Below are 13623 nucleotides of genomic sequence, written 5' to 3'. Positions count from 1 at the left end.
AGAACACTAACTGGAATTAAAAATTATTCTGCTTACAGTGATGTCATCTGTGGCAATAAAACAGCAAACACCAAAGCAAGTTGCACACTGAAAATAAAAAGAAGATATTAATAACTGTTATTTTCTTATTAAAATTCAATGTGACATCCTTCTCAACTACTTCCCTGCACTAATTCCCACACATGGTATAAGGAACTTGGGAAAGAAAGAACAGTAAGTCGAGTGATGTCCGAACAAGGAGATTTTAGTCCAAGATCTGCTATCAAATACACAAGACAACCTTAAGAGAAAGAAAGTGACTGCTCCTCTTGGGTCTTCCTCCTTTCCTAACTCATGAAGCTAGAAGGGATACTGCACACAGATCAGCTTCCATGAAGCACAAAGCAGAAACCTAGTTCAAGTGATTCCCAAACTCCCTTAAGTACCACACAATTAGAGATCTGAAAGCATACTCAAAACTCTCAGACAGATTAAGTACACGTCACAGGCTAGACTTCACAGGAGTCCTACACTGATCCAAAACTGGCTTTTCATGAGGACCTAACGCAACAAACACCAGTGTCCTCCATGCTCCAGTCACACACACTCCAGAACTATACTAATAACCCACAAACTACTATCTGTGCAAGGTCTTTAACCCCCAAAATAAAGTACTCAAATGGAAGACTTTGGAGCAAGAAAGAGAAGTTGTCCTAAACTGTTCATTGGTTTAAGACAAAGGTGAGTAAGATCCTACTACTTATAGCTTGGGTGTCGTGTCTGGATAGATCTGTAAATTTTCATCTCATACTTACAGTCTGCCTAGCCTGGATACTAGCTGTTCCATCACAAATTATTTTTTTTAGGATTGGTCCAAGAGTCTTTAAAATCTCTTCACTTTCAAATCCAGGGCCCAACTGAACACAAAGAGCGGATGCCAATGCCGCAGCTGCACGCTGTTCGTCACTCTTTCCTGGAAAAGGAGCAGAGAAGCAAGTAGAGCAGATTATATTTTCAGTAGACTTACATCAAGTGAGTAATTTTCCAAAAGTTTTTATTATAAGGTAGCATCTGTATTTCTGAAACCCATATTGTGCTTCAGGATTAAAATGTTTAAATGCTAGAAACAAATAAACCTCAAGTCAAATCATCGATCAACACATACTAGCTGTTCCAAACAGATCTCCTCATCTGTAAACTAACATTGGTGCTCATCTTGAGAGATTAGTTTATTGACTGCAAAGGCATGTGGTTCACTGTCAATGTCTGCCTTCTAATTCCTTCCGGTACTCACACAAACAGTGCTGCTACAATAGCCTAAGCATGGTTTATCTAGGGGCATGGGCAGAATCCACCTTCTGATTATTTTAACAAGATAAAGGATCAAAGTAAAAGATTCTTTCTACATGAAGATAAATGTAGCTCATTTTTCAAAGACGCATACACACTAGAGGGTTTGAGCAAATACTGAAATTAAAAAAAATTTTTTGAGACAGTATGTCTTACTATGTAGTCCTGCTGGGCTATAGTTTGCTATGTAGATCTCACAGAGACCCTCCTGTCTCTCTCTGCTAGAATTAGAACTGTGCACCACCACAGCTGGCCTGAATTTAAATTACTATAAAATGTATATATTGAAATGGAATTTTAAAAACAATCTCATCTAGCTCCCACTATGGGAGTATCAATGTAAATCATGCACTTTAAAAAGAAACACTCCTATCTCCAACACAATCTGCACTACAGCAGAGCTACCCAAGATTAGAGCCACGAGACTTTTACCCTGTCCTTGTTCCATGGGAGAGTGAGAGCTATATTCATAAGCCAACTTTTACCCTGAGGCAAAATGAGAATAAGACATAAAGGTCATTGAATTCAAGCAAACATGTGCTTCCTCCATCTTTTATGCTAGAGTTATTGTGTTAACAAAGTGATGATAGAATGTAATTTTTATAATATACTTATTTGGCAAAATAAGGAAACTATAGATGCAAATCTTAATTTTAGTAGTTTCTACAACTGCAATGTTGAGAGAAACATTAGCCATAACTTTAATGTCACTCTTTCATCTTTTGTGTGCGCACTTGCATCATGAGTAAAGACAGCTTCCCATGTTCCTAAGGAGCCATCCATCCGATTTAGTTTAAGTCATTTACTGTTACTACAGGAAGGAGGGGGCTGGCACCAGAACACATATGTGAAGGTCGAACGACAATCTGAGAAGTTGATTCTCTCCTTAAACCATACTTTGAGGCCCGATGTCTCATTCCTGTTACCGAATTGCTCACATAAACTGCTAACGTGTCTTCCTTCTCAATGTAAAGATTTGAGCTACTGCATCTAGTGGTTTACGTGGGTGCCAGGAGCAAACGTGGGTCAGCACTGTCTCAGCAATCAGTGTACCCACTGAGCCCTTTCCCCAGGCCTCCACCTGGTTATTTTGAGACAAGGTCTCTCACTGCCCGGGAGCTTGCTTTGGTTTACGAGGATTCTGAAGATGGGGTCAAGTCCTCAAGCTTGTAAAGCAAACACTTTATGTTGCAATATGATATTCCATCCCTTCCGTATGTAAGCTGAGAATGGCAATAACCTCTTCTGGGATAACAGAGAATGACAATCTATCCTACTGAAGATGTGTTTATTAGCAAAAGTTACTGGAAGAAGAGAGCTGACTCTTTGTTGGTTCTGAACAGGTCTGTCAAGAACTATGGCATTACCTTTTTTCAGACAGCGCTCGATGCTATCAGTTAAAGTCATTCTTCTCTCGAGAACAAACTCATACAGCACTTTTGCAGACAGTGCATTTTTAAGACCTTCAAGAGCTGCCTGTCTTGTCTTCGCACTATTGAAAACAAATTAAAAAGGGGGAAGAACTAGTTAGGAGAGTGCTACAAACTAAAGACTTCTGAAGACATCAGATCTCCATGCCTGTCACCAAGCTCCAAGTGTCTTTCAATATCTACAACGTATCATCTCAAAATGAGAGGCTTTCTAAAGTGCTTTCTATCACACACTTCTCGTTATTGGTAGCTACAACTATAAATGGCTGTGTAGTACTTTGTACTTCTATTGTGTAAGACATGCTATGTAGTACACATCTTCAGTATCTTCAGTTTCAGTCCGCCCTCCCACTTTAAACCCAGCCCTTACTATTCCAGCCAGCCAGTCTCCAATGCCTGAGCTCAAGTGATCCTCTCACCTGTCAGCCTCCTCTCAAGCATATGGGACCAGAGTCATAAAACACAAGTCTAATATTCATTCATGCTACATCTTCTGGGCAGCTTATTTGTCCAATTCTAGAGATACCATGAATAAAATTTACCTTTGACAGTTTTCATATCCATAACAAATTTAGTGGACAAATAACTTAAAGCAATTTGCCCTTTTAAGCTGAAAAATCAACTTTTTTTAAGAAGATTTTTTAATTTTATGTATGCGAGTACACTGTAGCTATCTTCAGACACACCAGAAGAGGGCATCAGATCCTATTGCAGATGTTTGTGAGGCACCATGTGGTTGCTGGGAATTGAACTCAGGACCTTTGGAAGAGCAGTCAATGTTCTTAATCACTGAGCCATCTCTCCAGAAGATCAACTTTTAATATTATAAACCAATTCCAAATACAAAAGTTAATATATGCTACTATGCTATAACAATGAGTAATACAAACCAATTTAAATTCTAATAACATGTTACTATGTACATTAATTGGACAAAGCAACATTACATCATCCAAAGTAAATGAATCAAGCGTCAGAAAAACATACTGCTTTATCAAAGAAATGCACAAATGACGTAATAAAATGATTAGAACACCTGGAATGGAAAGCGTTGAGCACCTCTTACCTCTTATCAAGGGTTAGGTCAATCAATCCCTTCAACTTGTACTCTAAGTCTTCTTGAGTTCCTTCCTCATCAAGAACTTCTGGTCCTACAGAAAAGAAACCAACACTGTAACAAAGCAGGAAAAAAGTAGATTGGGAAAAGGAAGACTATAGCTCACATACAATTCCCACGTCATCTTTGTATGGCAAGTCACAAGAATACATTTAAAACTCCTACCATCCTCTGCAAAACTGGAAGGATCGCTATAGCCACTGCAGTGGCTCATTGTCTCAATGGATGCGTCTTCATCACTGAAAGGTTGAACAGTCCGATGTGGGCCACCTATTAGGAAAAGGAAAGAGATGAATATTCTCATTCTCATTCTCTCTCTCTCTCTCTCTCTCTCTCTCTCTCTCTCTCTCTGCTATATATATGCAAATTCTTACCTTGGAAATTATAAATCTTACTTAAGAGTGATGTTGTAATAAAGTCAAACTTCTTGTAAAGAGACAATTATATTGCAAAAGAATGTATGTAACATTCCTAAATTGATTCATCTAGTCTGTACTCCAGAGGATCTGCCCTTTTCATTATGAAGCAACTTCAGAAGTATACCAAGCATCTAACAATGAGAATGACTAGCTTTAGTAAGCATTAACTGGTAAATGAATGGCCTCTTGTTCAGGTGTCTTATTTTAAAGGCAAATACCAAGTTCAAAAGGGGCAGTTTTTAAGGTAACAAAAGAAAAGCAAAAGTTTTGTGTCTGATATGTTATAAGAGCCTGTTCAAACCAAGTTGCTTCCCCTCCTTTTAAGTCAGGGTCCCACTGTATAGCCTGGGCTGGCATGGGACTCATTATGAAGACAAGGTTGGCTTTAAATTCCCTGCAATTCCAATCCCCATGTCTACCTCCTGAGTGCTGGGATTACCAGGATGAGCAACAATGCACCTGTGGCTGGGTATGTGTGACATGCTAGTGTGTGATTGGGGGTCCATCCTTGACTTCCACCATATCTGAGACAGTCTATAAGTTTTGATATTTAAAACTGTGTATATAGTTACACTGCAAGCTTCTGGGAATTCCATCTCCAACTCTCTATGGAACACTAGGATTATAGATGTATATACCACCCTGACTATACAAGGGCTCCAGGAACTCAGATCTCCCAAGGGCTCCAGGAACTCAGATCTCCTATCTGCAAAAGCTGTTTACCCACTGGGCCAACTGCTAGTTAAATAAATTACCTTTAAAAAAAAAAAAGAAGAAGAACTCAGGCTGTGGTTGTGTAAACCTTTTAATCCCAGTCCTGGGAAGGCAAAAGAGGCAAAGGTCTCTTGAGTTTGAGGCTACATAGGGGTGGTTCCAGGCCGGCAAGGTTCATACAGTGAGACCCTGTCTCAAAGCTCAAATAAAATAAAGGTTCCAACCATATCTTAGAGTTTAAAAATACCAATGCTACTACCAAAAATAATTTTTAACTTCACTAAAGAATAAATTCATGATTTAGGCATCACACAATAATTTAAAAATTATGAAGTAATGAATTACTTTGAGTTCTGAGTTAAAATCAGTCTCAAATTCTGATGATTTAACCTGGGCAGCCTAATTTACCTGAATTCAATTTCCTCGTATTAGTAAAATCAAAGACTACATCAAATATCAAATCCTTATAATAACAAGCACATTTTAATATTATAGAGTACACTCTGCAGGAGAGATGCTAGGATTACCACCTGGACAGAGTACAAAAAAAATTAACATAAATTACAAAACAGTGGTCAATTTCATTTACTCTCCAACTTACCGAGCCTCTCCCAGTGGCACCGATAACACAGGTTTCCCTACTAACTTTTATGCACAATACATGTGGAATTATACAGAAATATATTTCGACTAATTCCCACCAACGACTGGAGGAAAAGAGAAAGTATCAAAAGCTCTTAAGTATACTTGGTTATTAATTCATGGACAATTATAAGCAAATAGATTAATGAGCATATTTGAATGCATATTTTAGAACTGCAATTTCTTCAGAAATATATTAATGTGTAATTATTAACACTTCCTTCTATATACACATAATCATGATTAATACTTAACCTTAGGTATGAATAAAAATCAAATTCCTTAAAAAAAAACTAAGTCTCTGTATTTTTCTTTAGTGTCATTATTACCTTACTTGTATTTCCAATCTCACTACATAACCCAGATTAACCTTCAAGTCCTGCCAATCTTCCTGGCACCCCAGCCTCTCAAATCCTAGGATTAATGGGTGTTAATTTTATTTTTTTAAATCCTCTAAAATTAAGCTTGTTAGAGTTGAGCTAATTTTCTTTAAAATAAGTTGCTTAAAGAAAAAATGCAGAAGTTAGCAAAATTTTAAACTAACGAGCGACTAATCTGCTTGCTTGATGCCAAAGTAACTTGGATCAAAGCAGGAAAGCAAGGAGAATAAGTGAAGCACTGATGCCAACTTTTCTTAATCATAGTGCTAGGAAAAAATAAACACCAGCCTATTTCTGGATCTTTCCTCATGACAAATTATGCTAACAGCTGAGTATATTCTGAAGAATCTTACCATATTTACATACAAGCCAATGTAATTTTAAAATTGTTCATATGTGGCCTGTTTTTTAAGATTATTTGTACACAACTTTAAGCTTCTGTCTCTTAACTGGTTTGGTTTCTTCATGATTCAAGGAAGGGGTTTGAAACGGCAAAGAATGGCTGGCAAAAAGCCTCAGCAGAAAAGGTGCCTGCTGCCAAGCCTGTCCGCCTGAGTTCATCAATCCCTGGGGTCCACACAGAAAATGTGTCCTCTGACTTCCACATCGTATCTTAGTGTTCATACTCACACACAAATAAGTCAATGCCTCTTTAAAGCAAAGAAATTCATCTTGTAAGAATGTCTGACATCTAGGTCAATCTCACCTTGCAACCCTGTGTCAATACTGAACACACACTCTACATATGTGAAGTCCTTATTTCTCAAAAGCTTACTATACAAACTTTTCTTAAAAACCCTGTCTTTCATGCTAAATCTGTGGCTTTACATCTGCTTCCGAAGAGTAAGACAAGATGTTGCCTTTGTTTGAACTACAGCGAATTCCAGAGCAGGCTACAGACTGAGACTGTCATAATAAATAAAATGTGAAAAACAAAAAAGAAAACACAAAACATAAAAATCCACTCCTCGAATCAGAACAGTGCGTGTAAATCCTTGCATATGAGGTCAATTTTCTTTGTTTCCTCCAACTCCCTACTTACTTATAAAGAATATACATAAAAATCTTAGACCTAAGCCACAAACTGAAGGTTGTGTAGACTCATTTAAATCAAACCTATTCTCCCTGTCATCTAAACTTCAATAGAAAAAGTGGTTTCTAACTACAATTTTCACTAATTTCCTTTTTTTGACTCTACTATTTAAGAAGTAAAACACAAAATGTGACTAAAGTAAAAAATTACAGAAAAGCATTCTCATCCAGCTCCACTTGTAAGAGGTAATTTTAATGGTAACAATGTCAAAGCTTGCAGTTTAACAACCAAATCAATTGCTTTCCCTTTTATAGATGCTTTTAAAAAAAAAGTCAACGTTTCAGTGCTTATATTACATAAACTAAAATGCAGTGTTTAAATGTATCTTTTCTATGAAAAAGAATTTAAGTTTGATGATGCCTGATGGCAGGTCAAATACGCCTTGGGGCAAAATGTGTCCTAAGAAAGGAAGAATACTTGCCAGGAAACTACTAAAAGTTAACATGTTTCCAAGTTGTCAGTGTTTCTCCATTATTTCCATTTCATCTTCTTAAAAGGTAAACTCTAATAAAACTAGTTAAGATTTTATTAAAGAACTCCTGTATTTATTCAGGAGGGAATGCTTAAACAAGTAGCAGCAGCCTTAATTCAACCACTACTAAGTTACATGAACAGTCTTTCATAACTTCATAATGAATGTCACCACCCATTCAGGAGAAAGAAAAAAAAATCTAAAGAAAAAAAGAAAAATCTGTATTTATAACAGTCTACTCCCAGTCAGTTACCATCTAACGATCAAGAGCTTTCAGCTCTCCAGACCCTGTAGGAAAACTTTTGCATTGCCAGTCTCCAATATTTAACATGAAAACTGGTCATTTACTTTTCTAATGAACCGCGACTCGTCATTCGAATGATCAAAGATTAGGAGCTATGTCAAAAAAATACCTAACGGCTATTATCTTGGTGTGAAACGTCTGGGGGCATTCCAATATTCAATTCCATAATCTTAACAAAACAAATACTTGTCTTGTGTGCAGTCTTGCAAAAGGGACCTTCGGCTGCAATCATTTTTTTTTCTTAACCATATGTTAAGAGGAGAATCGTACGTTCAGTTCAGCAATTAATCATCCAGAATAAGCTTCGACTTAGTATGGAAAAAAAAAAAAAACTTAGCCCTAACTTTCAGCCAATTGCAACCTCGGCTTCTCACTACCTCTACCACTGCATGGAACCTATAGAATGCAGCACAAAGGAGAACGCGGTCGCCTAGGCTGGCGGCACAGGGGCTGTGGGGACTCCACGTTTCTGCAGGTACCGGGTTAGGAGTGGAAGCCACGCTAAGGGTGGGGCGGTGGCCTCGGCTTCCAACGCCTCCACCCAGCCTTAGAGGACGCACGGGACACGCAGGAAAGCAGCGGGATGAAAGCCACTCGCGCCTCTGCGTCACCCCGGCCCCATCAAGCAAAGCTCAGGCCTCGTGACGCAAAAGCCGGTCCAAGCCCGCTGGACGTTTGACACTCCCGAGAACTCCATGTTGGAGCGAAAGCCACAGGCAGCGCGCAACAGCGGCAAGCCACAGGCGCTCCGCCCCATCTCTAGTTCGATAAAGGACCGGACAGCAAGCAGCGGCCTCTAGGAAGAACGCCAAGTCCTGGTCACCCTTATTCTGATTGTCCCTCCGGCCCAAGGTCCCACTTCTCCCCGCCCCCAGGGCCGGTGCTCCAGTACCGCTCCCGCATGCCAGACCAAGAAGCGCGAGCGCGAGTCCCAGGGCATGATGGGAACTGCAGTTCAGCCACACCACGCGCTCTGCAGACTTGGCTGTCCGAAGCGAAGACCGAACTACAAGTCCCGCCGCGCCCCAGGCCAGAGTCTCCCGATCCGCCGGCCAGCCGGCTCCCGGGCATGGGGACGTCCCTCACCTGCTGTGGCCGCCGACGTCGCTGCCCCGGAGCCGCCGCCACCCGCGCCACCGCGGTGGGGAGCGTTCCGCTTCTTATTCTTCGGCATCGTGGGCCGCCCGGTGCCGCCTACACTTGGAGCTCAGCGAGGATCAGCCGATGGAGCTGCACTGTCTACTCGTGCGTCTGTGCGGCGGGCGGCTGAGAGGCGATTCTCGGGCTAACAAGAAAGGCGAGGAGCGGCGCGGGTGAGAGGCGGCGGCAGCGGCAGCAGAAATCCCCGTGAAGAGCTGCGAGCGGAAACGATACATGTTTCTCTCTAGCGCGGGAGCGAAGGCGGGGTGGCCAGACCACGACGCCTTAAGTAGCCAGACGGCGGCTTGTCGTCACCATGCGTGGGCGGGCCTCCATCGCTCGCTGGCCAATCGCTGCAGATCTCCCCACCGGCGTCCACTGGGGCGGTGCCTGCATTCGGACTCCCATTCCCAGAGCTTCAGTCTGGGCTCCGCGCCTGGGCTGCTATGCCTTAGGGCCGCGTGGAGCTTTGGGAGATGTAGTAGGCGAGAGGGCGCGGCCTTCTCCAGGTCCCTCCCAGTCCCATTGCGTCGTGACCTCGTCCCTACGAGGCGTCCGCCCTGGAATTCACCAGGGTTGTCACCGCGATGAGCCATGCGGCAGTTATACAGCGTGATGAACGTCAGCTTTTGTAAGATCGCGTGTAATAACCTTTCCCCTGCTAACATGACTCTGTCCAAGCACAACCATACCTTCCTGTGGGTTCAGGGACGTGGTCTCCCCACCCTCCAAAAAAGGTGTGCTTTCAGCTACTTCAGTTGTTCGTGAATCGCATATTCTAGACTAAAGTCTCAAATAACGAGTCTGGTGATTCAGTCTCAGATTTTCTTACAAAAATGTGGCCTTGATTCCACCTGCCAGTTAGGAGGTCAGTTTGGGATAAGAGTTTATGAGAAGTTGGCAGCTGGTAAAACATACATGAGTTATAAATATTAGTAATCACAACGAGGTTTATTTTCTCAAGGTGCTCCGGTTGATCTATTTTCCCTGTCGCAACACCTGCTGCTGGTAGGTTCCTATACTGTCCATATGACAGAACAAACTCACTGACTCGTGGAAGTGACTCATTCTGTACTCCACCTCTCTCCTTAGCTTCATTCTATTTCAAGTGACTATAGTACTTCTTTCTCCATCCTAATGTCCCTCTTGTACCTTAATCCAACTTAAATTTTTCTCTCTTTTTTTTTTTTACTGCCATACTTTGAATATTCGGTGTCTATTATCTTCCCCCATATTCCGTAATTTATTCACTATTCGTTTTAGTGCCCCCCAACCCTCCCCCTCCCCCTCCCCCCGAATTGGTTGTAAAATGAAACTCAAGGCTGTATCCTGATCTCTTGCCACACATAGCCTCAGTTCATGCCAGGTTCCCCACGTCAATGTTTCATGCCCAGGAAGGTTGATTATTTTACTCAAGTGCCTTGTTTGACTAATCCACCTATGTTAATAGTTGTTCTAAAACCTCACAGATCTTGCCAGTCCTCTCAACCTGGCCCTGTCTTGTTGCTTTCCACATATTTTGTTCTACTCCTGAACTAAACTGGTCTTTGTTGAGAGTACAGGGCTTTTCGTTACTTTGACTACATCTTTCATCTTCCTGTTCTTCAAATGAATGCCCTACGCCCCCCCCCCCATCTTCATCTTAAGAATTATATCCATCAGTCAAGACCAGCTCAAACACTCTAACCTTCATGAAGCTTCCTTCTCGAAAGTCTTTAACTTTGTAATGCTCTGCTGCCACTCACTGTCCCTACAGGTCGATCACATATGGATTATTCAAAGGTTCTATTTGAAAAGCAACATTAAAGGTTTGCTTTACTCTGTGTTCTCCCGAAGAACAAGTGAACTGCACAGAGCACAGATACAAAACAAGGAGGCAGACATGGGCACAGGCCCCCACTGAGTCCCTTGTGTCTGGACAGGCACACCTGAAACACACAGGCCCTGGCTCTCATGAAGTGAGAGTTCTCAGGGCAGGAGAGGGAGAGCAATCAGCTATCCATTCTGATGCACCTTATAACCACAAGCTCTTAGTTATCAAGAGAAGTTGATAGACAGAACAGTAACATGTTACTCTGTGAGCCCCATTTCCCAGGTGTAATAGCTTCTAGACTTTGAAAATAGTGCCCTACCTAGCAGAGTTTGAGATGAGTGTGCTCTTTTGTTATCCATTCCTGTGTACACAGAGGCTTTTCTTGGACATGCCTGTTCAGAGCCTACCATATCATACACTGCTTGTTTTACATTTCTTTGTGGATTGTCAGGAGCCATAATAAGACAAGCTGATAACTAGCAGGCGATCTTCCTGAGATGGTCTGCTTCGTATTATCCACGGCAGATTCACTCCCGTAGGCAAGGCCCAGGTGAATTCAGTTTAGGAAAGATTCCTGCTATTAATATGCTTTTCCTGTTATTATTAAACATATATAACAACCACTAGGTATTTGCCCACCCTTTTGGGCAGATCTCTGCAGATCTATGAAGATGTGCTGTCTTATAGTGGTGCTATATAGACAAATAGATGACTTCTTAAGTCTTAATGATGATCCTATAAAATTCCTAAAATTATATCAGTGATTATTAAGCTCTTTTTATAGTGGGACTGCTATTAGGCTTTTTTCTGATAGTCAAAACTGTACTGAGAACTCTGTCAGTCTCCCATGTGTCACCAGTTAATTGCTCTTCGGTAGTTACCAGAGTTTTCTCCTACTCAGAGCACATTCCAAGAGGTTGTAAAACAACTAACCAAAGGTCATAAAAGGGGAACTAACAATTTATTATACATGCTAGGACAGAGATAAAATATTGACTGGGTCTATCTATACAAAACTTCACTAACAACTTAGTTATGGTTTTCGATTTTCAATGAACCTGTGGAGCTATGACAGATGTTTAGCCAGATAATTACTTCTAATGAATAGGCATGTATACATTCTCTGTTGTAAACTTCTATTTCAATTTGATTTTTTGTGTGAACTTGTTATGAACTTTTTAACATGTGATTATGTATTCTGAAAGATGTATATAAGTACTGAGGACAAAGAGATGAGAGAAGAAATTTTTTCCCTTTCCCACTTAAAAGAAAAATTTACCCTTTCCCCACCCACTTAGAAGAAAAATTTTCCCCTTTCCCACTTAGAAGAAAATTTTTCCCTTTCCCCACTTAGAAGAAATTTTTCTCCTTTCCCCACTTAGAGGATTTTTCCCTTTCCTCGCTTAGGATCTTTCCGCTTTTCCCCTTAGATAGCTTTCATAGGAAACGTTTTACAACTTAGAAAAAAAAAAAAAAAAAAAAAAAAAAAAACACTGTAATAACTTCTCAAAGTGTCCCTTTTACTTACTGCTGACTTCTGACCAGCAGGCTGAAATTTAGGGCTGCACAATTCCTGCTGAGATAGAACAAAGGCCACATTACTTAATCCCCACTGTTAGGCTAGAAGTGTTAGTCACCTATGCCAGCAGCTTTTTACCCCTCAGAAAGAGCAAGAAAGTTTTTAGGACTTTTTAGAAGTTATTATCAGCCTTTCAATATAATTAGAGAGCAAGAACATCCAGAGACCTTCAGACTTTAAAGCCACACCAGAGTCCTACTCTGTGCCCTGCCACTACCCTCTCCAGGCTGGGTGGCTCCCGACAGGGAATACTTCTACCATGTCATAAAGTTGTTCATTTCCTCAACTCAAAATCCCTGTTTGCATCATTACTGTATTCCTTGTGGCACACAAAGTACTGTACCTATTAACCATAATACATCAAATGTTTACAAAATAACTTTTCTGATGAGGGAAGAAAAATTATATATCATGTCTTTACACACAAGGAATATAAGTGTCAGTATAAGTGAATTTTGAGATAAACTTTAGATGAAAATCACCTTATTGTAACATTATTTTATGTCTACAGATTAGCTCTAGATCAGTACCAAGTATCAGAAAGATAATCTATGTTCCATCTGCAGTGTTTTATTTTTAACTCAGCATGTTATTCGTGTCATGTTTAAGCAAGTTCTGATGTTCCAGTCATGGAGTCAACAAATGCTCAGAAGAGAGGGAAGCAACAAAAAGAAGCATGCTCTGAGCCAGACTTTGTGGGCCTGCCTCCCTCCTTATCCAGTTCTGGGGCTGAGCCCAGGGCTTTTGGTATGTTAACCAAATGCTGTGCCCATGAGCTGCATTTCCAACCTTTACTTTTTCTATTTTTCTAAAATAATAATAATAACCTCACAATTTATGTTTACAACTTAAACTCTAGATTACAAAACACCCTTGTATGTGAGCTTTTTAGAGGTAGCAGAAGTGTTAACCTTGTATTCCAAATTGTCCAGCTGAACTTTGATTTAGTGAACCCTAATGAGCCATCAGTCATCAGTTTCCCAGAATCCTCTGGTCCATGTTTTCACTTAGGACCACCAGCTGCTCAAGGACTGATGCCCAGTTAGCAGGGAGCAGCTTCTGCTGATTTTCCCCCACCCTGCCTAATACATACATACATACATACATACATACATACATACATACATTTCAGTAGAGCAGCTGGAACAAAAATTATGAGTTTTCTGACCCCTTCCAACTTGAATTGCCTTG

General features: G+C 40.8%; 2 protein-coding genes across 3 annotated transcripts in view; both read right to left on the bottom strand.

Annotated features, from left to right (window-relative positions):
- The window catches only part of Ifrd1 (interferon related developmental regulator 1), a 36809-nt gene that overhangs the window by 9804 nt on the left and 13382 nt on the right, over positions 1-13623 (bottom strand). The window contains exons 1-6 of one of the 2 annotated variants that reach the window (XM_034514361.2): positions 8987-9132; positions 4042-4146; positions 3826-3910; positions 2697-2821; positions 795-952; positions 37-87 (exon numbers count right to left, since the gene is read on the bottom strand). In XM_034514361.2, coding sequence (XP_034370252.1) covers positions 37-87; positions 795-952; positions 2697-2821; positions 3826-3910; positions 4042-4146; positions 8987-9074 — 612 coding nt within the window. In that variant the 5' untranslated portion in view covers positions 9075-9132. Of the gene's footprint in view, positions 1-36; positions 88-794; positions 953-2696; positions 2822-3825; positions 3911-4041; positions 4147-8986; positions 9133-13623 lie in introns of those variants that run through there. The other variant, XM_076941954.1, reaches the window with a different exon arrangement.
- Positions 9118-9276, bottom strand: LOC143443855 (uncharacterized). Its single transcript, XM_076941955.1, has one exon. It carries the CDS (start codon positions 9274-9276, stop codon positions 9118-9120), a length of 159 nt encoding a protein of 52 aa, XP_076798070.1.

The sequence above is a fragment of the Arvicanthis niloticus genome, chromosome 11 (assembly GCF_011762505.2).
Source record: "Arvicanthis niloticus isolate mArvNil1 chromosome 11, mArvNil1.pat.X, whole genome shotgun sequence".
Classification (NCBI taxonomy): Eukaryota; Metazoa; Chordata; class Mammalia; order Rodentia; family Muridae; genus Arvicanthis; species Arvicanthis niloticus.
This window is presented reverse-complemented; position numbering and strand designations above follow the sequence as displayed.